This window comes from Chiloscyllium plagiosum, unplaced genomic scaffold, assembly GCF_037043375.1.
Source record: "Chiloscyllium plagiosum isolate Xiang-an unplaced genomic scaffold, Cpla_swu_hap1 HiC_scaffold_27, whole genome shotgun sequence".
Taxonomy (NCBI): domain Eukaryota; kingdom Metazoa; phylum Chordata; class Chondrichthyes; order Orectolobiformes; family Hemiscylliidae; genus Chiloscyllium; species Chiloscyllium plagiosum.
Genome location: NW_028270165.1, coordinates 58,359,902 through 58,384,257, shown reverse-complemented (window position 1 = coordinate 58,384,257; position 24,356 = coordinate 58,359,902). Strand labels below are relative to the sequence as shown.

The 24,356-nt window shown below is 53.6% G+C and overlaps 1 protein-coding gene across 2 annotated transcripts; it reads left to right on the top strand.

Annotated features, from left to right (window-relative positions):
- The first annotated feature begins 718 nt into the window (after nt 1-718).
- LOC148144266 (uncharacterized) lies at nt 719-22,643 on the top strand. 2 transcript variants are annotated; one of them, XR_015751428.1, is made up of 3 exons: nt 719-1,554; nt 13,614-15,230; nt 21,698-22,643. XR_015751428.1 is itself a non-coding variant. In XM_087974660.1 (2 exons), exon 2 carries the CDS (start codon nt 14,008-14,010, stop codon nt 14,905-14,907), a length of 900 nt encoding a protein of 299 aa, XP_087830786.1. In that variant the 5' UTR covers nt 719-1,554; nt 13,614-14,007; the 3' UTR covers nt 14,908-16,239. The 2 variants fall into 2 exon arrangements, 1 of the variants encoding a protein (XP_087830786.1); XM_087974660.1 differs by lacking the exon at nt 21,698-22,643 and having other exon boundaries at nt 13,614-16,239.
- Nucleotides 22,644-24,356: the final 1,713 nt, after the last annotated feature.

Here is a 24,356-nt window from a genome sequence, read left to right as displayed (position 1 = left end):
CAAAACCACACCACCAGAGACTGTTCACCTGCTGTGTGTGCAGGAAGGATTTGTCGATTCTTCCACCTTACTAATGCACCAGTAGGTCCACACTGGGGAGAGACCATTCACCTGCCCGGAGTGTGGGAATGGATTCAGTCAGATGTGCAACCCTGTGGACACGCCAGCGAATCCACACCAGGGAGAGGCCATTCACCTGCTGTCAGTGCAAGAAGGGCTTCACCAGTTCCTCCCACCTGCAGAGGCACCAGTGAGTTCATGTGCCATCGCAGGGCAATTTAAGGAGTGACAGCTGAATGCCATTATCAACTGGACGATCAACCCAGTTCTGGGGACTCATGGGTTCGAATCCTGCCACGGCAGATGGCGGAATTGGAATTCGGTCAGAAGTCTTGAATTCAGAATTGGTAGGGGGGGAAAGACATCTGATTCACTCATATCCTTTTTAGGGAAGGAAATTGCCGTTGTGGGAAAGGATTCACTCAGTTGTCCTAGCTGCATTCTTTACCCAGTCTGGCCTACATGTAGCAGTATGGTTGACTCTTGACTGTTCCTCCTCCCCCCGGGGAGAAATTTACTTGAATGACGGCACGGTGGCTCAGTAGTTAGCACTGCTGCTTCATAGCACCAAAGTTCCAGGTTCGATTCCAGGCTCTGGTGACTGTCAGTGTGGAATTTGCATGTTGTCCGTGTCTGTGTGGGTTTCCTCAGATTGCTCCGGTTTCCTCCCACAGTACAAAAATGTGCAGGCCAGGTGAATAGTCCATGTTAAATTGCCCATAGTGTTAGGTGCATTAGTCAGAGAGAAATGGGTCTGGGTGGGTTACTCTTCGGAGGGTTGGTGTGGACTGGTTGGGCTGAAGGGCCAGTTTCCACACTGTAGGGAATCTAATCTAATCTAATCATATCCGAACCTAACCATATCCCTCTAAACCCTTCCTATTCATATACCCATCCAGATTCCTATTAAACATTGTAAATGCACCAGCCTCCACCACTTCGTCTGGCAGTTCATTCCGTACACACACCACCCTCTGTGCGAAAAAGTTGCTTCTTCGGACCATTTTAAATCTTTCTCCCCTCATCTCAAACCGATGCCCTCCAGTTTACAACTTCATCTGCCCTGGTGAAAAGACTTACAAAAGTTGAGCAGCCAGACAAAATGCAAAAAGAATACAACGTCGAGCTACAGGGAAAAATAAAATTGTGGCTCCAGCCGTTTTTTCTCCTTTTGGCCTTTAGATCCTTTACATCTGTCAGTAACAGTAGTCACCAAAGCGCACACTGCGCATGCTCCGAGGTGTCAGCGAGGAAGGCGCATGCTCACCGGTGTCAGCAAAGTAGTACGCATGCTCCTCGAAGTCCGAAGAACGGCACGCGACTTCCTTTTGATGGACCAATGTTAAAGCCTGGAGGACCGGATGGAGATTGGTCCTCCTGCCAGTTAGAGCACCCCTATTGTCTGAATGCAGAAGGAGGACCATAAGCTTCTGTAGCTGCTGTGAAGATTGAGCTTCAGCCCAGACTGTAACTTGCTTCTTCTGTCCAACATCTGTGAGTACAGCACTTTCTTTTCTCAGCCCCTATTCCATTTAGTTTTCATTTTGGTGTTTAATTATACTCATAGAGATGGATAGTACGGAAACAGACCCTTCGGTCCAACTCGTTCATGTCGGCCAGATATTGCAACCTAATCTAGTCCCGTTTGCCAGCACCCAGCCGATATCCCTGTTCATATAGTGTTGATTTGCAGCAGCTGAAAGGAAAGGGAGTGATTCTCTGGGGTGGAGACAGACTCAGGAAATGTTGGACCAGGTCTGTGTCTCAGTTGGCAAACACATGGCAAATGCAGTACCTCAATGTGAAGCTATAGCCTTTGCTGTGGCAAAACAAAAGCAGAAAGGAGGTGCGTTTTTAAATGTGATACATTGGGATGTGGAGAAAGTGAGGATTGCAGATGCTGAGGATCAGAGTCGCACCCATATTCCTAATTTCTTCGTCTCCGCCGCATCTGCTCCCAGGAGGACCAGTTCCAATACCGAACAACTCAGATGGCCTCCTTCTTCAAAGACAGCAATTTCCCCCCAGACATGATCGACGATGCTCTCCACCGCATCTCCTCCACTTCCCGCTCCTCCGCCCTTGAGCCCCGTCCCTCCAATCGCTACCAGGCCAGAACCCCACTGGTCCTCACCTACCACCCCACCAACCTCCATATACATCGTATCATCCGTCGTCATTTCTGCCACCTCCAAACGGACCCCATCACCAGGAATATGTTTCCCTCCCCTCCCCTATCAGCGTTCCGAAAAGACCACTCCCTCCGTGACTCCCTTGTCAGGTCCACAGCCCCCACCAACCCAACCTCCACTCCCGGCACCTTCCCCTGCAACCGCAAGAAATGCAAAACTTGCACCCACACCTTCAGATTCCTGAAGAAGAGCTCATGCCCAAAACGTCGATTCTCCTGCTCCTTGGATGCTGCCTGACCTGCTGTGCTTTTCCAGCAACACATTTTCAGCCCACACCTTCCCCCCCCCCCTTACTTCCCTCCAAGGCCCCAAGGGATCCTTCCATATCCACCACAAATTCACCGGCACCTCCACACACATCATTTACTGCATCCGCTGCACCCGATGTGGCCTCCTCTATATTGGGGAGACAGGCCGCCTACTTGCAGAACGTTTCAGAGATCGCCTCTAGGACACCCGGACCAACCAACCCAACCACCCCGTGGCTCAACACTTCAACTCCCCCTCCCACTTCACCAAGGACATGCAGGTCCTTGGACTCCTCCATCGCCAGACCATGGCAATAAGACGGCTGGAGGAAGAGCGCCTCATCTTCCGGCTAGAAACCCTCCAACCACACAGGATGAATTCAGATTTCTCCAGTTTCCTCATTTCCCCTCCCCCCCCACCTTGTCTCAGTCCCAACCCTCAAACTCAGCACCACCTTCCTAACCTGCAATCTTCTTCCTGACCTCTCCGCCCCCACCCCCACTCCGGCCTATCACCCTCACCTTAACCTCCTTCCACCTCTCGCATTTCCAACACCCCTCCCCCAAGTCCCTCCTCCCTACCTTTTATCTTAGCCTGCTTGCCACACTTTCCTCATTCCTGAAGAAGGGCTCATGTCCGAAACGTCGATTCTCATGCTCCTTGGATGCTGCCTGACTTGCTGCACTTTTCCACCAACATATTTTCAGCTCTGATCTCCAGCATCTGCAGTCCTCACTTTCTCCTAAAAGTACAGCTAGTCAGGCAGCATGAGAGTTGATGTTTTGGGCACAAGCCCTTCATCAACAATGATGTGTAGATGTACAATGGGACCTCAGTGTCCTTCTGCACCAGTCACTGCCAGTTGTCGGACAGATGCAGCAAGCTATCAGCAAGGCAAGTGGTATATTAGCAAGAGGAATTGAGTTCAGAAGTGGGATGTCTTCCTGCAGTTAGGGGGGTCATTGAACGTATTCACTGCTGAGTTCATCTGATATTTTGAACAACAATGAAATGGATGTTTATGGGGGATATTAAGAAAATGGTTTCAAGACCAGCATAGAACAGTTACAGTGTCAGACAGCACAGAAACAGCCCCTTCAGTCCAACTAGTCCATGCTGACTATGTTCTCAAACTGAACTAGTCCCACTTGCCAGTATTTGGTCCATATCCTCTGAATCTTTCCTATTCAGATACTTATCCAAATGTCCTTTAAATGCTATAACTGCACCACTTCCTCTGGACATTCATTCCACACGCGAACCACTCTGTGTAAAATGAAAAATAATGTCCCTCATGTCCTTCAAATCTTTCTCCTCTCTCCTTCAAAATTTGCTCCCTAATCTTGAAACCCCCACCCAAGGGAAAGGACACCTGCCATTCATGTTAGCTATATCTGTCATGATTTAATCAACCTCAGTAAGGTCACCTCTCAACCTCCTATGCTTCAATGAAAAATGTCCCAGCCTGTCCACCAAAATGTAGGTATATTCATATCCAGTTATGATCTGTGCAATACTGGTCCAGGCACGAAAGACCAAATGTCCTAGTCCTGCTCCCAATTCTCACCCTCTGTGTCCAGGACAGCAAGAGACCATAAGACATAGGAGCTGAGATTAGGCCATTCAGCCCATCAGGTCTGCTGATAGCACACAATCGCAGCTGATAAGTTTCTCAGCCCCATTCTCCTGCTTTCTCCCCGTAACCCTTGATCCCCTTGATACTCAAGAACCGGTCGACCTCCGTCTTAAATATTCTCAATGACCTGTCCTTTGCAGCCTTCTGTGGCAATGAATTCCAAAGATTCACCACTCTCTGGTTGAAGAAGTTTCTCCTTATCTCTGTTCCAAAAGGCCTTCCCTTTACTCTAAGGCTGTGCCTTCAGGTTCTTGTCTCTCCTACCAATGGAAACATCTTCCCAACATCCAGTCTGTCCATGCCATTCAGTATTCTGTATGTTTCAATTAGAGTGTGGGACTGTGTATCAGCATGAACCAGACCCTTCAGGGTGAGATGCAGCAGGAATTAGGTTCAGCAAAGTGAGAATGGAGGGAGTGTGTGTGGGATGGAGATTTTCAGCTTCGAGGGAATAAGAGAGTTTGCTATAAATGGGAATTTAGCAGATGGGTCATTGGGCCGAGGAGTGGGAGATGGAGTTTAATTTAGACAAATGTGAGGAGTTGCATTTTGGTCAAGCAATCCAGGCAGAACTGGCACAGTTAAGGGGAGTGTTGCTGAATAAAGACCTTGGAGTGCAGGTTCATAATTCCTTGAAAGTGGAGTCTCAGGTAGCTAGGATAGTAAAGAAGGCATTCAGTATGCTTTCCTTTCTTGGTCAGAGCATTGAGTATGGGAGTTGGGAGGTCATGTGGCCGCTGTCCACGAAATTGGTTGGGCCACTTTTGGAACACTGCATTCAACTCTCCTTGATATAGGAAAGATGTTGTGAAACTTTGAAAGAGGTTGGAAAAGATTTACAAGGCTGTTGCCAGACTTGGAGGAATTGAACTACTGGGAGAGGGAGAATCGGCCAGGGATATGTTCCCTGGAGCATCAGGGACTGAGGGGTGACCTTATGGACGTTTGTAACAGGCATGGATAGGGTGAATACCCAAGATCTTTTCCCCAGGATGGTGCAGTCCAAAACTAGACGGTGCATATTTGAGGTGAGAGGAGAATGGTTCACAAGTGTGGTTGTGAAGACTGGACTTTCAGAGCAGCTGTCAAAGATGTTTTGCCCTGACTGGGAGCAGAAGTTGTAACAGTGAAATCTTTCATTTATGAGCAAACAACTGAATGAGTGAGTACATCCGGGATTTTGGGGGAAAGTGGGAATTCATTGCACTTTGGGGATGCCGCCCTTCCCTATCCAGTCATTTCTGCTGTTGGGTGAGACTAGACCTCAAGATTAGGGGGAGTAGCTTTCAAACAAAGATTAGGAGGAACTGTTTTTCCTGGAGAGTAGTGAATCTATGGAATTCTCTGCCCAGTGAAGCAGTAGAGGCCACTTCAGTATATTGAAGACATGGTTGGTGAATTAAGGGTAGTTTTGACAATGCAGGGAGGAGGAGCTGCGATGGTGCGATTATCTTAATGAATGGCAGAGTAGGCCTGACAGGACAAATGGCCTACTCCTGCTTTTATTACTATGGAACTATAAACCTGCATTTCCCATGGCTAACCCAGCTTCAGGATGACAAGGATTGGATCCTACATATTGAAGGGGTAGTTAAATGGGAAGTTAGGTAAAGGTGGAGGGTTGGCATTGCTAATCAAAGCACTGATCACAGGGTAGTCTGGTGTCAGCTCAGATTTCAGGTCCTGATTTCTCTGTCCTCTGTTGATCTCCCTGTTCGCTTAGAGTAAGATGTTGGTCTGTCAGCTCTGCTGGATTTCTGCTGAAGCTTTGACACCCATTTTTACACCATTTGGAACAATAAAACATTGAGTCAATTGAGACCCAACCCACCATCTCTCAGCCTGTCAACCATCAAGATACAGTGTTGTCATAGCAGGGAATCAAACAAGAAAAACGAATCAAAATTAGAAATAAATAGATACTCGTGCTTAATGTTTGTTCACTAGTAAGTAAACCAGAATAGGGCACTATAAGAATCCTGGGAGAACCCTATTTGGAGGAATTCTGTCCCTTACATCTATTAGTACCCAGCTATAATTTACAACAACATTTACAACCACAGAAATAAATCATCTGTTTCTCAATGTCTGTGTGATATGCAGCACAGAAATAGATTTTTTATTTCTCTCATGCGTGTGTGTACACACAAGTCCACGGCAGTGAATTTATATTTGCAGCATTATATTTGCCGATACATTCTATTTTGCTCCTAAAATGAACAATCTCCAGGCAGTCAATACATATAGTATTATGTAAATTCAACTTTTGAAAATAGAACCAGCCTGACTCAAGGTTAGGATACAGACAGGCTCTGATCTCACACCTTTCATGCATTGTCTGAGCTGAAATAGAGTCGTAGAGATGTACAGCACAGAAACAGACCCTGCAATCCAACTTGTCCATGCCGACTAGATATCCCAACCTGTCTAGTCCCACCTTCTCACACCCAGCCCATATCCCTCCAAACCCTTGCTATTCATATATTCCATCCAGATACCTTTCAAATGTTGCAATTGTACAAGCCTCCACCTCTTCCTCTTGGAGCTCATTCCGTACATGTACCACCCTCTATGTGAAAAGGTTGCCCCTTAGGTCTCTTTTTTATATCTTTCCCCTCTCACCCTAAACATATCCCCTCTAGGTCTGCCCTCCACCCCCCCCTCCCCCCCACCCCCCAATCGCTACCCCCCAATCGCTACCCCCCAATCCCTCCCCCCCAATCCCTCCCCCCCCCAATCCCTCCCCCCCAGTCCCTCCCCCCCAGTCCCTCCCCCCCAGTCCCTCCCCCCCAATCCCTCCCCCACCAATCCCTCCCCCACCAATCCCTCCCCCACCAATCCCTCCCCCACCAATCCCTCCCCCACCAATCCCTCCCCCCCCAAATCCCTCCCCCCCCAATCCCTCCCCCCCCAATCCCTCCCCCCCAATCCCTCCCCCCCAATCCCTCCCCCCCAATCCCTCCCCCCCCAATCCCTCCCCCCCCAATCCCTCCCCCCCCCAATCCCTCCCCCCCCAATCCCTCCCCCCCCAATCCCTCCCCCCCCAATCCCTCCCCCCCCAATCCCTCCCCCCCAATCCCTCCCCCCCCAATCCCTCCCCCCCAATCCCTCCCCCCCCAATCCCTCCCCCCCAATCCCTCCCCCCCAATCCCTCCCCCCCAATCCCTCCCCCCCAATCCCTCCCCCCCCAATCCCTCCCCCCCCCAATCCCTCCCCCCCCAATCCCTCCCCCCCCAATCCCTCCCCCCCCAATCCCTCCCCCCCCAATCCCTCCCCCCCCAATCCCTCCCCCCCCAATCCCTCCCCCCCAATCCCTCCCCCCCAATCCCTCCCCCCCCAATCCCTCCCCCCCCAATCCCTCCCCCCCAATCCCTCCCCCCCAATCCCTCCCCCCCCAATCCCTCCCCCCCACACTCTCCCCTCCCCCCCCACACTCTCCCCTCCCCCCCACACTCTCCCCTCCCCCCCCACACTCTCCCCTCCCCCCACACTCTCCCTTCCTCCCCCCACACTCTCCCTTCCTCCCCCCACACTCTCCCCTCCTCCCCCCACACTCTCCCCTCCTCCCCCCACACTCTCCCCTCCTCCCCCACACTCTCCCCTCATCCCCCCACACTCTCCCCTCATCCCCCCACACTCTCCCCTCATCCCCCCACACTCTCCCCTCATCCCCCCACACTCTCCCCTCATCCCCCCACATCTCCCCTCATCCCCCCACACTCTCCCCTCATCCCCCCACACTCTCCCCTCATCCCCCCACACTCTCCCCTCATCCCCCCACACTCTCCCCTCATCCCCCCACACTCTCCCCTCATCCCCCCACACTCTCCCCTCATCCCCCCACACTCTCCCCTCATCCCCCCACACTCTCCCCTCATCCCCCCACACTCTCCCCTCATCCCCCCACACTCTCCCCCTCATCCCCCCACACTCTCCCCTCATCCCCCCACACTCTCCCCTCCTCCCCCACACTCTCCCCTCCTCCCCCCACACTCTCCCCTCATCCCCTCATCCCCACACATCTCCCCTCATCCCCCCACATCTCCCCTCATCCCCCCACATCTCCCCTCATCCCCCCACATCTCCCCTCATCCCCCCCACACTCTCCCCTCATCCCCCACACTCTCCCCTCCTCCCCCCACACTCTCCCCTCCTCCCCCCACACTCTCCCCTCCTCCCCCCACACTCTCCCCTCCTCCCCCCACACTCTCCCCTCCTCCCCCCACACTCTCCCCTCCTCCCCCCACACTCTCCCCTCCTCCCCCCACACTCTCCCCTCCTCCCCCCACACTCTCCCCTCCTCCCCCCACACTCTCCCCTCCTCCCCCCACACTCTCCCCTCCTCCCCCCACACTCTCCCCTCCTCCCCCCACACTCTCCCCTCCTCCCCCCACACTCTCCCCTCCTCCCCCCACACTCTCCCCTCCTCCCCCCACACTCTCCCCTCCTCCCCCCACACTCTCCCCTCCTCCCCCCACACTCTCCCCTCCCCCCCCCACACTCTCCCCCCCCCCCACACTCTCCCCTCCCCCGCCACACTCTCCGCTCCCCCCCTCTCCCCTCCCCCTCTCCCCTCCCCCCCTCCCCTCCCCCCCTCCCCCCTCTCCCCTCCCCCCCACTCTCCCCTCCCCCCCACACTCTCCCCTCCCCCCCACACTCTCCCCTCCCCCCCACACTCTGCCCTCCCCCCCACACTCTCCCCTCCCCCCCCACACTCTCCCCTCCCCCCCCACACTCTCCCCTCCCCCCCACACACTCTCCCCTCACCCCCACACACTCTCCCTTCCCCCCCCACACTCTCCCCTCCCCCCCACACTCTCCCCTCCCCCCCCACACTCTCCCCTCCCCCCCCACACTCTCCCCTCCCCCCCCACACTCTCCCCTCCCCCCCACACTCTCCCCTCCCCCCCCCCACACTCTCCCCTCCCCCCCCCCCACCTCTCCCCTCCCCCCCACACTCTCCCCTCCCCCCCACACTCTCCCCTCCCCCCCACACTCTCCCCTCACCCCCCACACTCTCCCCTCCCCCCCCACACTCTCCCCTCCCCCACACTCTCCCCTCCCCCACACTCTCCCCTCCCCCACACTCTCCCCTCCCCCACACTCTCCCCTCCCCCACACTCTCCCCTCCCCCACACTCTGCCCTCCCCCCCCACACTCTCCCCTCCCCCCCACACTCTCCCCTCCCCCCCACCCTCTCCCCTCCCCCCCACACTCTCCCCTCCCCCCCCACACTCTCCCCTCCCCCCCCACACTCTCCCCTCTCCCCCCCCACACTCTCCCCTCTCCCCCCCCACACTCTCCCCTCTCGACCCCCACACTCTCCCCTCTCCCCCCCCACACTCTCCCCTCTCCCCCCCCACACTCTCCCCTCTCCCCCCCCACACTCTCCCCTCTCCCCCCCCACACTCTCCCCTCTCCCCCCCCACACTCTCCCCTCTCCCCCCCCCCACACTCTCCCCTCTCCCCCCTCCCACACTCTCCCCTCTCCCCTCCCACACTCTCCCCTCCCCCCCCCCACACTCTCCCCTCCCCCCCCCCACACTCTCCCCTCCCCCCCACACTCTCCCCTCCCCCTCCACACTCTCCCCTCCCCACTCTCCCCTCCCCCCCCCACACTCTCCCCTTCCCCCCCCCCACACTCTCCCCTTCCCCCCCCACACTCTCCCCTCCCCCCCCACACTCTCCCCTCCCCCCCCACACTCTCCCCTCCCCCCCCACACTCTCCCCTCCCCGCCCACACTCTCCCCTCCCCGCCCACACTCTCCCCTCCCCCCCCACACTCTCCCCTCCCCCCCCACACTCTCCCCTCCCCCCACACTCTCCCCTCCCCCCCCCACACTCTCCCCTCCTCCCCCCACACTCTCCCCTCCTCCCCCCACACTCTCCCCTCCTCCCCCCACACTCTCCCCTCCTCCCCCCACACTCTCCCCTCCTCCCCCCACACTCTCCCCTCCTCCCCCCACACTCTCCCCTCCTCCCCCCACACTCTCCCCTCCTCCCCCCACACTCTCCCCTCCTCCCCCCACACTCTCCCCTCCTCCCCCCACACTCTCCCCTCCTCCCCCCACACTCTCCCCTCCTCCCCCCACACTCTCCCCTCCTCCCCCCACACACTCCCCTCCTCCCCCCACACTCTCCCCTCCCCACTCTCCCCTCCCCACTCTCCCCTCTCCCCCCACACTCTCCCCTCCCCCCCCACACTCTCCCCTCTCCCCCCCCCCACACTCTCCCCTCTCCCCTCCCACACTCTCCCCTCCCCCCCCCACACTCTCCCCTCCCCCCCCCCACACTCTCCCCTCCCCCCCCCCACACTCTCCCCTCCCCCCCCACACTCTCCCCTCCCCCTCCACACTCTCCCCTCCCCACTCTCCCCTCCCCCCCCACACTCTCCCCTTCCCCCCCCACACTCTCCCCTTCCCCCCCCACACTCTCCCCTTCCCCCCCCACACTCTCCCCTTCCCCCCCCACACTCTCCCCTTCCCCCCCCACACTCTCCCCTTCCCCCCCCACACTCTCCCCTCCCCCCCCACACTCTCCCCTCCCCCCCCACACTCTCCCCTCCCCCCCCACACTCTCCCCTCCCCCCCCACACTCTCCCCTCCCCCCCCACACTCTCCCCTCCTCCCCCCACACTCTCCCCTCCTCCCCCCACACTCTCCCCTCCTCCCCCCACACTCTCCCCTCCTCCCCCCACACTCTCCCCTCCTCCCCCCACACTCTCCCCTCCTCCCCCCACACTCTCCCCTCCTCCCCCCACACTCTCCCCTCCTCCCCCCACACTCTCCCCTCCTCCCCCCACACTCTCCCCTCCCCACTCTCCCCTCCCCCCCCCACACTCTCCCCTCCCCCCCCCACACTCTCCCCTCCCCCCCCCCACACTCTCCCCTCCCCCCCCCACACTCTCCCCTCCCCCCCCCACACTCTCCCCTCCCCCCCCACACTCTCCCCTCCCCCCCCACACTCTCCCCTCCCCCCCCACACTCTCCCCTCCCCCCCTACACTCTCCCCTCCCCCCCCACACTCTCCCCTCCCCCCCCACACTCTCCCCTCCCCCCCACACTCTCCCCTCCCCCCCCACACTCTCCCCTCCCCCCAACACTCTCCCCTCCCCCCCCCACACTCTCCGCTCCCCCCCCCACACTCTCCCCTCTCCCCCCCCACACTCTCCCCTCTCCCCCCCCACACTCTCCCCTCTCCCCCCCCACACTCTCCCCTCTCCCCCCCCACACTCTCCCCTCTCCCCCCCCACACTCTCCCCTCTCCCCCCCCACACTCTCCCCTCTCCCCCCCACACTCTCCCCTCTCCCCCCCCCACACTCTCCCCGCTCCCCCCCTACACTCTCCCCTCTCCCCCCCCCACACTCTCCCCTCTCCCCCCCCCACACTCTCCCCTCTCCCCCCCACACTCTCCCCTCTCCCCCCCCACACTCTCCCCTCTCCCCCCCCCACACTCTCCCCTCTCCCCCCCACACTCTCCCCTCTCCCCCCCCACACTCTCCCCTCTCCCCCCCCCACACTCTCCCCTCTCCCCCCCCACACTCTCCCCTCTCCCCCCCACACTCTCCCCTCTCCCCCCCACACTCTCCCCTCTCCCCCCCACACTCTCCCCTCTCCCCCCCACACTCTCCCCTCTCCCCCCCACACTCTCCCCTCTCCCCCCCACACTCTCCCCTCTCCCCCCCACACTCTCCCCTCTCCCCCCCACACTCTCCCCTCTCCCCCCCACACTCTCCCCTCTCCCCCCCACACTCTCCCCTCCCCCCCCCACACTCTCCCCTCTCCCCCCCCACACTCTCCCCTCACCCCCCCCCACACTCTCCCCTCACCCCCCCCCACACTCTCCCCTCACCCCCCCCCACACTCTCCCCTCTCCCCCCCCACACTCTCCCCTCTCCCCCCCCCACACTCTCCCCTCTCCCCCCCCACACTCTCCCCTCTCCCCCCCACACTCTCCCCTCTCCCCCCCACACTCTCCCCTCTCCCCCCCACACTCTCCCCTCTCCCCCCCACACTCTCCCTCTCCCCCCCACACTCTCCCCTCTCCCCCCCACACTCTCCCCTCTCCCCCCCACACTCTCCCCTCTCCCCCCCACACTCTCCCCTCTCCCCCCCACACTCTCCCCTCTCCCCCCCACACTCTCCCCTCTCCCCCCCACACTCTCCCCTCTCCCCCCCACACTCTCCCCTCTCCCCCCCACACTCTCCCCTCTCCCCCCCCACACTCTCCCCTCTCCCCCCCCCACACTCTCCCCTCTCCCCCCCCACACTCTCCCCTCTCCCCCCCCACACTCTCCCCTCTCCCCCCCCACACTCTCCCCTCTCCCCCCCCACACTCTCCCCTCTCCCCCCCCCACACTCTCCCCTCTCCCCCCCCACTCACTCCCCTCTCCCCCCCCACTCACTCCCCTCTCCCCCCCCCACACTCTCCCCTCTCCCCCCCCACACTCACCCCTCTCCCCCCCCCACTCACTCCCCTCTCCCCCCCCCACACTCTCCCCTCTCCCCCCCCACACTCTCCCCTCTCCCCCCCCACACTCTCCCCTCTCCCCCCCCCACACTCTCCCCTCTCCCCCCCCCACACTCTCCCCTCTCCCCCCCACTCACTCCCCTCTCCCCCCCCCACACTCTCCCCTCTCCCCCCCACACTCTCCCCTCTCCCCCCCCCACACTCTCCCCTCTCCCCCCCCACACTCTCCCCTCTCCCCCCCCCACACTCTCCCCTCTCCCCCCCCACACTCTCTCCCCTCTCCCCCCCCCCCACACTCTCTCCCCTCTCCCCCCCCCCCACACTCTCTCCCCTCTCCCCCCCCCCCCCCCACACTCTCCCCCTTCCCTCCCTGATGAAGGTTGGTAAAATTACAGCATGTAAAAAACATCTGGGTTGGTGTATGAATAGAAAGGGTTAAGAAGCATATGGGCCAAGTGCTGGCAAATACAACTAGATTAATTTAGGATATCTGGAAGACTTTGGCTGAAGGGTCTGTTTCTGTGCTGTATGACTCTGGCTTTCTACTAATGTTTGCCACATCTGTATGTTCAGTTTCTCTCTGGTGTCAGTGTTAATGCCTTGATGTCTCATTTTGTTCCCCTCTTCCTGGGTGCGTTAACCATTTTGTGTCTGGTTGTTCCTCAAGAAGCTGCATGGCAGGTTCATCCTGAATTAACATTTTTGTTTGCTTCCCAAAATTAGACCTGCTCGCTCTCAGCAGCATCCCAATGTCATGGAAGATATTAACTTTCAGGTGGAGTCATCCAAACTTCAGAGAGGTGTCAGTCTTGATATTTTTGCTTTTCTGCCCCTGTAAGATCCTGAATCAGTACCTTCAGAATTAGCTAGAATGGAGTGAGAACAGAGAGAGAGAGTGAGATGGTGCTTTCAATTTTGTAGAATATTCTGCAGAAAGTAGAATTGCTTGTTCTGAGTTTCTATTCTGGACTGACAGTGATGACATTTGTAATCTCTCTTTTTACAGAGTATTTGAAGATAGAAGTTTCAAATCAACAGTTGAAGGGCTTATGCCCAAAACATCAACTCTCCTGCTCCTCAGATGTTGCCTGACCTGATGTGCTTTTCCAGCACACTTCTCGACTCACTGTACAGCATCTGCAATCCTCGCTTTGACATCAATATCTGACAGTCACTCAATCCATTAGGACCTCAGCAATTTTCAACTTAGATTCTGTGAGAAGGAGCAAAGCTTTTTGGTTCCTGTTTCAGTACATTTTCAGCATCAGTGGGACTGGATGAGAGACTCTACTGTTGAACCGCACTGAGTGTGGAGCCTGGAAGAGTGATACGGCCTGGAATGCGGAATTCATGGCAGAGAGTGGCTATACACGTGTTTGTGTGCAGCTGAAGCTTTGGCCATGGAGAATCCTGAGGAATCTCACCCTATGGAGAATCCGTGGAAGTGTGGCGACTGTGGAAAAGGCTTCCGTGTCCCGTCTGCCCTGGAGATTCATCAGCGCAGTCACACCAGGGAGAGGCCATTCTCCTGCACCGAGTGCAGGAAGGGTTTTACCCAGGCCTCCACCCTGCTGAGGCACCAGCTGGTCCACACGGGGGAGAGGCCATTCTCCTGCCCTGAGTGCAGGAAGGGCTTTACCCAGGCCGCCTCCATGCTGAGGCACCAGCGGCGCCATTCAGGGGAAAGGCCCTTCAGGTGTCCCGAGTGTGGGAAGGGCTTTACCCGGCCCTCCATCCTGCTGACCCACCAGCGGGTCCACACAGGAGAGAGGCCATTCCCCTGCCCCGAATGCGGGAAGGCCTTCAGCAATTCCTCCCACCTTCTGACCCACCAGCGGGTCCACACGCGGGAAAGGCCCTTCAGCTGTCCCGAGTGTGGGAAGGGATTCAGTCAAGTGGGCGCCTTGCGGAAGCACCAGCTGCTCCACACCGGGGAGAGGCCATTCAGCTGCCCCGAGTGCTGGAAAGCTTTCAGTGATTCCTCTGCCCTGCTGAGACATCAGCTGGTCCACACGGGGGAGTGGCCGTTCAGGTGCCCCGAGTGCGGGAGGGGCTTTAGCAATTCCTCCAATCTCCAGACCCACCGGCGGGTCCACACGGGGGAGCGGCCCTTCAGTTGTCCTGAGTGCGGGAAGGCCTTCAGCGATTCCTCTAATCTCCAGACCCACCGGCGGGTCCACACGGGGGAGAGGCCCTTCAGTTGCCTCGAGTGCGGGAAGGCCTTCACCTGCTCCTCCCTTCTGTGGAGGCACCAGCGAGTTCATTTGCCATCGCAGGGGGTTGAAGGAATGACAGCCTAGTGACATTATGAACTGGACTAACAACCCAGTTCCGGCGAATCCTGCCACGGAAGATGACGGAATTGGAATTCGGTCAGAAACCTGGAGTTCAGTATTTAATGATGAAATCATTTTTCGGGGCAAAGAAAACTCCCATCTGACTGACTCATGTCCTTTTTAGGGAAGGAAAACTATTGTTAGGGGAAAGGATTCACTCAGTCGTCCCAGCTGCATTGTTTCTCTGGTCTGGCCTACGCATGACTGACTCCAGACCTACAGTAGTGTGGTTGTCTCTACACAGCTCACCCCACCCATTCACAGGGAGAACCTTACTTGGATACAGGGTATGGATTGAAATTGTTGAGTTAAGCAATACTTTCTATGCGTAAAGGCTGTACCAAGGATCCAGTTACAAAGGGACAACTAGGTGCTAACTAATAGTAAAGAAACAGTGGCACAGTGGTTAGCACTGCTGCCTCACAGCGCCACAGACCCGGGTTCAATTCCCACCTCAGGCGACTGACTGTGTGGAGTATGCACGTTCTCCCCGTGTCTGCGTGGGTTTCCTCCGGGTGCTCCGGTTTCCTCCCAATTTCACAAAGATGTGCAGGTCAGGTGATTTGGCCATGCTAAATTGCCTGTAGTGTTAGGTTAAAGGGGTAAATGTAGGGGTATGGGTGGGTTGCGCTTCGGCGGGGCGGTGTGGACTTGTTGGGCCGAAGGGCCTGTTTCCACACTGTAAGAAATCTAATCTAAAGTGGGGGGAGTGTGTGGGTTTTGACCTTGAGCTGTTTAAAAAAAATCAGTTACTTTTTTTCTATGCCATTTTGCTAGGGGGATCTGAAGCTGTAACAAAGTTGGGTCACAATAAAGGTTACCTGAATTTACCGTTGGGCTCAGACTCACATTGAAAGCTGTGAGCTCTAAGTAGTTTTTGTTTTAAAGCTGCTCATTTCTTTCAGCCTCCTGCACTAAGTTTCCAATGTCATGTATCAGATGGAGCAGTGAATGAGGAGCTTGTATCATTAGAAATTGTACATTTTTCAGGAGTGCAGATACTGCATTGTTTCAGCAGCATTGTAAAGTTTACTGGCAGCACTGGGAGGTGTGGGATGTGTTCGCGAGAAACTGTTTTGAGGAGCCGGTCTTGAACTGGGGTGGATAAAGTTAAAAATCACGCAACACCAGGTTATAGTCCAACTCATTTATTTGGAAGCACTAGCGTTCAGAGTGCTGCTCCTTCATCAGGTAGCTGTGGAGCAGGATCAAAGCACACAGATTTTATAGCAAAAGATCACAGTGTCATGCAACTGATAGGATATATTGAACAAACCTTGATTGCTGTTAAGTCTTTCATCTTTTTGAATGGGTTGCAGGTTTCCTTAATGTATAAATCTCAGAATTTCTTTTAAGTTACAATCTCATGATGACTTAGGTTTTATAAAAATAGGTGACTTCTCAGCTCAGACAATGCATGGCAGGTGTGAGGCTTGAGTCTGTCTGTATCCCAATCTTGAATCAGACTGGTTTCATTTCTGAAGTAGGAATTTATAAAATACTACATGGATTGACTGCCTGCACTAACTGGCTGCAGATTGTGTGCTTTTTTGAGTGAAATTGCATGTATCTGCAAATGTAATTCTGCAAATGCAAATTCACCCCATTGTGAATTTGCACCTTGTGCATCAGAGTGCGCGTACCATGCTTTGTAAAGTGTGGGTGTGTTGGAGTATAAGCCTCAGGAGTTGAGAGTGTTGGGGTGTGTGTTTGAGAGGTATGGATAAAAGCGAGAGCTTGCATTTTGCGAAAACAAAGAAGTGCAGGACTTGTACAGTTAATGGGAGAGCCCTGGGTTGTATTGTAGAACAGAGAGATCTGGGGGTGTTCAGGTACACAGTAGTTTGAAAGTTGCATCATTGGTAGACTGGGTGGTTAAGAAGGTATTTAGCACACTTGCCTTCATTGTTCACACCATTGAGTATAGGAGTTGGGACATAATGTTGAGGTTATACAGGATGATGGTGAGGCCACTATTGGAGTACTGAGTACAGTTTGTCCTGTTATAGGAAGAATACTATTGGAGAGGGTTCGGAAAAGATTTGCCAGGACAGGAGGATTTGAGTTATAAGGGGAGGCTGAGACTTCTTTCACTAGAGCAGAGGAGGTTGAGGGGTGACCTTATTGAGATATACAAAATCATGAGAGGTATAGTAAAATTATTAGCAAAAATAGCGAGGTGCAAATGTTGATATGTCGAGCTACCGGGGTGGGGTGGGAGAGGTGTGTGTGTGTGTGTGTGTGTGTGTGTGTGTGTGTGTGTGTGGTGGTCATTGAGGCTCTATCTTTTTTTCTCCCATTGGCCTTTGGATAGTTGGAAACTGTCAGTAACTCCATCTCCACAGAGTCTACCACACATGCTCCTCAGTGTCAGCAAAAACACCGCCCATGCTTGCAGCTGTCCGCAAAAACGGCGCTATGTTGTTTTGATGGACCAATGAGGAGTACTGGAGGACCGGTAGGAGTCTAGTCTTCTTGTTAAACACAGCCTCTCTATTGTCTGAAGGTGAACCATTAGCTTCTCAAGCTGTTGCTGCTTCTCTCTATGAATGAAGATTGAGATTCACCACAGACTGGAACTTCCTCTGTCCAACATCTGTGAGCACAGCGATCTCTCTTCTCTCCCCCCTCTTCTATTCTCTTTTTTTCATGCAGGGGTTCAATTTGTGACTTGAAGCAACTAAAAGCAAAGGGAGGGGACAGACTGGAAAAGTTGGTCCAGGTCTGTGTCTCAATTGGCAAACACATGGCAAATGCATTACCTCAGTGTGAAGTTATAGCTGGTGTTGTGGAAAAAGAAAACAGCACAAAGCATTGTTTAAATGATCATATATTGGGATGGCAGAAGCTGGAGATCAGAGTCAAAAAATGTGGCACTGGAAGCACAGCAGGTCAGACAGCATCCGAAGAGCAGGAGAGTTGATGTTTCAGGCACAAGCCCTTCATCAGGAATGTTGTGTGGATGGACAAAGAGGTCTCAGCATTTTTTCACACCAGGAGAAATTGAGGTCTGCAGATGCTGGAGATCAGAGTTGAGAGTGTTGCTGGAAAAGCACAGCTGTTCAGGCAGCATCAGAGGAGCGGGAGAATCGACGTTTTGGGCTGATTCTCCTGCTTCTTGGATGCTGCCTGACCTGCTGTGCTTTTCCAGCAACATATTCTTCCACACCAATCAATGCCAGTTGTCAGACAGCTGCAGCAAGCAATGCGCAAGGCAAGTGGTATATTAGCAAGAGGAACTGAGTTCAGAAGTGGGGATGTCTTCCTGCAGGTATGGGGTCACTGAATACATTCAAGGCTGAGTTCATCTGATATTTTAAACAAAAATGAATTGGATGGGTATTGGGGAAGGCAAGAAAATGGTTGTGACGACCAGTAAAAGAAGAATTAAAGTCAGACAGCACAGAAACAGACCCTTATCCGAGGATGGATGTGGTGTTCCCTACATTGGACAAACAGGCAGAAAACTAGCGACTAGGATATATGAACATCAACTAGCCACAAAAAGACATCACCCACTATCCCTAGTATCCTTACAGATGCATGAGGAAGGACACCACTTCGACTGGCACAACACATCCACCCCAGGACAAGCTAAACAGAGACACGCATGAGAATTCCTGGAAGCATAGCATTCCAACCAGAATTCTATCAACAAATACTTTGACTTGGATCCCATTTACACCCCGCCCCCCGAAAAAGAACAGGAAATGACATTGCCATACGAAATGATACCACCACAGGAAATGACATCACCAACCCAAAGAAACCCAAACATCTAAATAGAAAGTGGGCTACACCACTGGTGCTTCATCTGGAGGCTCACTGCAGATGTTACCTAGTATAGTGATGGAAAATGAACCTTTCAGCTCAGCAAGCAAACCTACATCCAGAACCTCACCCTGAGCTACAAACCTTCTCAAAACTCACCAGTTTCATGGTCCAATCTGGTTGCTGAGATTCTTCATATTGATGGATCCACTCCAATTAAACACTGGGAAGAATGAAGCCACTGGTTTCCAATTTTTTGCATTTTATGCATTTGCCCTTCTGTAAACTTGAAATCATCTAAGACTTTGCTCTTGTTTCATGGCAACAATTCTCATTCCTCTGTGGCTCATGTGTCCACTGACCTGTGCTGGTGCCCATTCAAGCAACAACCAAATTTTAAAATTCTCATTTTAGTCTTCAAATCTCTCCAATGGTTTCTCCCATCTTTATCTTTGTAATCTCTGTATGTTGAGATGAGTGTGCTGCTCCAATAGTGAGTGTCTTTGAACAGAACTTGCAGGTAATGGTCTCCCATGTAACTGCTGCTCTTGACCTTAACGGTAGTAGTTTGAAAGGAGCTATCTAAAGAGTTTTGACTTTCCAAACATCCTGATATTGCTTTCTTGATAATTGATTCTAACAGCTTCCCATCAACAGCTGTTGAACTAACTGGTTTGCAATTTCTCACGTATTGCTTCTCTTCCTTTTTGAATACAGGTGTTACATTAGTATTTTTCCACTCCAGTGGATTCATAAGATATCAGAGGCCATTCAGCCCAACAAGTCTGCTCCGTCATCCAATCATGGCTGAAGTCAACTCCTTTCTAGCGCTTTCTCTTCGTAACCTTTGATCACCTTGACAATCAAGAATCTACCTATCTCAGTCTTAAGAAAGATTCATTGAGTTTATTTTATGTCCAAGGAATTTTGGAATATTGTAACTAACGTATCCACTGCCTTTAGTATATTAGAATGTAGGCCATTAGGCCCAGGGGACCTGTCTGCCCTCAATCCTGATAGTGTACCGATCGACGTTAATTGTTTAAGTTCTACCCTTTCGATAGCCTCTGACTCGCCGGTTCCAATGGGGATAGTATTGCTGTCCTCCAATGTGAAAGCTGAGGAAAGTTTTGATTTAGCAGCTCTGCTATTTCAGTGTTCCCCCCACTAACTCAGCGGTTTCATCTTCCAAGGGACAAATATTTACTTCAGCGATTTTGTTCCCTTCAGCATACCAATACCAGCTCTTGCTATTCTTTTTGATATTTTGTGCTGGGTTTATTTCGCAATTTACCTTACCTATTTTTATGAATTTTATTCATATCCGTTTGTTTATGTCTGAAAGTTTCTCAATGCTTCAGCCTTCCAGAGGTCTGGAATAACATTGCTGAAAATTGAAAGAAAATACGTTCAAACTTAAAAGAAACTCACCTTTCAAATGGCTGGGGGCGGGGAAAACGATTGCCCCGCCCCCATTGTCCGAATTCTTGGAGGATTCCTCCGACCGCGCCACTTCGGCGGGTGATGACGTCACCAGGAGGTACCCCCGCCCCCTTTGAGTTGGCGCATGTGCAATGGGACAAAAACAGTGTTACGGAGTGTGGGAGAGGAATGGCGCCGGCGGATGAAGGAGCAAGAACAGGAGCCGCTGGAAAAGCTGAGCAGGTCCGGCAGCTCGTGTCGGGAGGAATGTGAGGAGGTGTTTCGGGTCCGGGGATCCTCCTTCAGAACAGGACCAGGTTTCAGGAACATCCCGGGGAGGTCGCCAGGCCCGAGCGCCAAGACCTGGCTCCTGCCCCCGGGGAGAGGAGACAGTGAGACAGGGTAGGATTGGGACCCGCGGGAGGAGGGAGACTGGGGAGTTTATAAACTCCTAGGGGGAGGCCTCAGGCCTCCAATAGAAGCCCCACAGGCCCAGTGTTTACTTCACCGGCGAAGGAGCTCTCGGTTGCCCGGGCAACCGGCCGCCAACTTTGTGAGGGTCAGGCGCCTGTTGTCTTGGGACAGGGTTGTTGGATTGTTGTATAATATTGATCTCCTCTGTACTTTTAATCTTGAAGATTTTAAAAATGTACACTGGCTTCAATTTATGAATTCTAAGTACAGAAGCAAAATATAAACATCTCCTTGCATGCCTCCCAACATGTACATAGGGGCCAAGACCCTTTTGATTAATGAAGGTGGTGCCCAGCAGACTCCTGCTCACAACCTGTTCTGTCAGCCTTTATGGGAGAGATATGATAGCAAAACCCGTGTAGCCAAGTAATTTGAAGTCACACTTTGGTGCTTTAATCCCCTCAAATTCAGCATTACGTAAAGGCTATAGGTGTACCAGACTCCCTAGGACAGCCAGGGTGGATAACAAAGAGGAGAGCTGAGGTGTTATCCTCGTCAAGCCTGTAACTTCTGCAAAAAACACCATCAAGTTAGTTAAATGCAATGTCCCCTTCAGCAATCCCACGCTGACTCTTCCTAATCCACCTTTCTCCGTGTGACTACAAATTTTGACCAGAATAACTATTTCTGCTTTTCCACCAAATTTAAACTGGCTGCCCTATAATTGCTGAGCATATATTTACGACCTTTCTTAAACAAGGCTGCAATGGTTGCAGTTTTCCAGTCACTTCCTCCAATTCCATGGAAGACTGTTGAATTATGGCGAGTGCTCCCATAATTTCTGTCGTCCCTTTCTTCAAGATCCTTGGATACATTTCATCGAGTCCCAGTGCCTTGTCAACTTCTAAGTGCCAACAGCTTATCGAAGACTTCTTTCATATTAATTTTGAACTTATACAGTGACAAAGTCACCTTGTTGGTTGCCCCGTAAGAATTAGAGTGGAGTGAAAACAGAGGGGGAGAGAGAGTGAGATGGTGTTTTCAATTTTGTGGAATAAGAAAAGAATATTCTGCAGAAAGTAGAATTGCTTGTTCTGAATTTCTACCCTGCACTGACAGTGATGAATTTTATAATTTCTTTTTGCAGCGTATTTGAAGATCTGAAGACAGAAGTTTCAAAATGAACAGGTGGAAGCGTTATGCCGGAAACAATGACTCTCTGCTCCTCGGATGCTGCCGGACCTGCTGTGCTTTCCCAGTGCTGCGCTTTTTGACTCTGACTCCAGCGACTGCAGTCCTCACTTTGACATCAATGTCTGACAGTCACCCAATCCATCAGGACCGCAACAATTTTCAACTATGATTCTGTGAGAAGGAAACAAGCTTTTTGGTTCTTGTTTGAGTACTTTTTCAGCATCAGTGGGACTGGATGAGAGACCCTACTGTTGCAGCGCACTGAGCGTGGAGCGTGTAACAGCTATACGGCCTGAAAACAGGAATTCACAGTGGGGAGGGGCTGTACAAGTGTTTGCGTACAGCTGAAGCTTCAGCCATGGAGAAACCAGAGGAATCCCGTACTGTGGAGAAACCATGGAAGTGTGGTAACTGTGGGAAAGGCTTTTGTGCCCCGTCTGCCCCAGAGGCTTATCAGCGCAGCCACACCGGGGAGAGGCCATTCTCCTGCCCAGTCTATAGGAAGGCCTTCAGCAAATCCTCCGACCTGCTAAAGCACCACCAGATCCACAGAGGGGAGAGGCCATTCAGCTGCCCTGAGTACGGCAAGGCCTTCAGCAATTCCACCACCTTGCTAACCCACAAGCGGGTCCAGGCAGGGGAGAGGCCCTTCAGCTGCTCAGTGTGGGAAGGCCTTCAGCAATTCCTCCGACCTGCTGAAGCACCAGCGGGTCCACACAGGGGAGAGGCCATTCTCTTGCCCTGACTGCGGACAGGCCTTCGGTGATTCCTCTGCCCTGCTGACCCACCGGCGGGTCCACACAGGGGAAAGGCCCTTCAGCTGTCCCAACTGCGGGAATGCCTTCAGCAAATCCTCTGACCTGCTGAAGCACCAGCGGGTCCACACGGGGGAGAGAGACCGTTCTCCTGCCCGGAGTGTGGGAAGGCCTTCAGCTATTCCTCTGCCTTGCTGGCCCACCGGCGGGTCCACACCGGGGAAAGGCCCTTCAGCTGCCCCGAGTGTGGGAAGGCCTTCAGCAGTTCCTCCTACAGGCTGAACCACCAACGGGTCCAGACGGGTGAAAGGCCTTTCAGCTGCTTAGAGTGCGGGAAAGCCTTCAGCAATTCCTCTAACCTGCTGACCCACCGGCGTGTCCACACACAGGAGAAACCCTTCAGCTGTCCCGAGTGCGGGAAGGCCTTCAACAGTTCCTCCCAACTGCTGACCCATCAGCGGGTCCACACAGGGGAGAGGCCGTTCCCCTGCACAGTGTGTGGGAAGGCTTTTAGCAATTCCTCCAACCTGCTGAACCACCAGCGGGTCCACACGGGCGAGAAGCCCTTCACCTGCTCTCAGTGTGGGAAGGGTTTCACCCGCTCCTTCAACCTGCGGAGCCACCAGCAAGTTCACGAGGATTGAAGGAGCAATGGGTTGGAGGGGTTGGGTGTGGAGAGTGTGTGCGCTTTGACCGTGAGCTGTTTTTAAAAAAAAAACCTACTTTTTCTATGCCTTTTTGCTGGGGGGAATCTGAAGCTGTAACAAAGTTGGGTCACAGTAAAGTTTACCTGAACTTAACGTCAGGCTCAGGTTCTCATTGAAAGCTTTGAGCTCCAAATGGTTTTTGTTTTAAAGCTGCTCATTTCTTTCAGCCTCCTGCACTAAGTTTCCAATGTCGTGTATCAATGGAGCAGTGAATGAGTAGCTACTATCGTTAGAAATTGTACATTTTTCAGGCTGTAATGAGTACTGCACCATTTCATCAGCATTGTAAAGTTTACTGGCAGCAGTAAAGGGTGTGGGCCGTGTTCACTAGAAACGACGTGGAGGAGCCGGTGTTGGACTGGGGTGGGTAAAGTTAAAAATCATAGTTAAGTTAAAAAGCACCAAGATATAGTCCAACAGGTTTATTTGGATGCACAAGCTTCCAGAGCACTGCTCCTTCATCAGGTAGCTGTGGAGCAGGATCATCAGACACAGAATTTAAAGCAAAAGATCACAGTGTCATGCAACAGAAATGATATATTGAAAAAAACCTGGATTGCTGTTAAATCTTTCATCTTTTAGAATGGGTTGCAGGTTTTGCTTCATTAATGTATAAATCCCAGAACATTTTTTAAGTCAGTCTCGAGATGACTTAAGGTTTTATAAAAATAGGTGACATCTCAGCTCTCACAATGTATGAAAGGTGTGAAGTTTGAATGTGTCTGTATCCGAATCTTGAATCAGACTGGTTCTATTACCAAAGTAGGAATTTATAAAATAATACATGGATTGACTACCTGCCGATTTCTGCTCAAAGCGCACATCGAATGTATCTGCAAATGCAAATTCACCACATCGACCCATATGTATGTGTTTGCAAGTGTGCATGCTTGGTAACGTTTGTCTGTGTGATGGAGTATAAGCCTCTGAGAAGGACAGAATAGTGACAGACATCATCTCTGTTCTCTGCAGTTGGCAGCAGGAGGCCAGATGGCATCAGGATTCAGGAACCAACGTGCTCAGGGCTGGAGAAGTGGGAAAGGGAGGCTGCAGTGGGTGTGGTTCAACAATGTCAGGAGGAGACAGCCAGTCAGAAACTACAAAGACAAAGCAGAACCCCAAAGCTATGGGCAGCACAGTGATTCTGTGG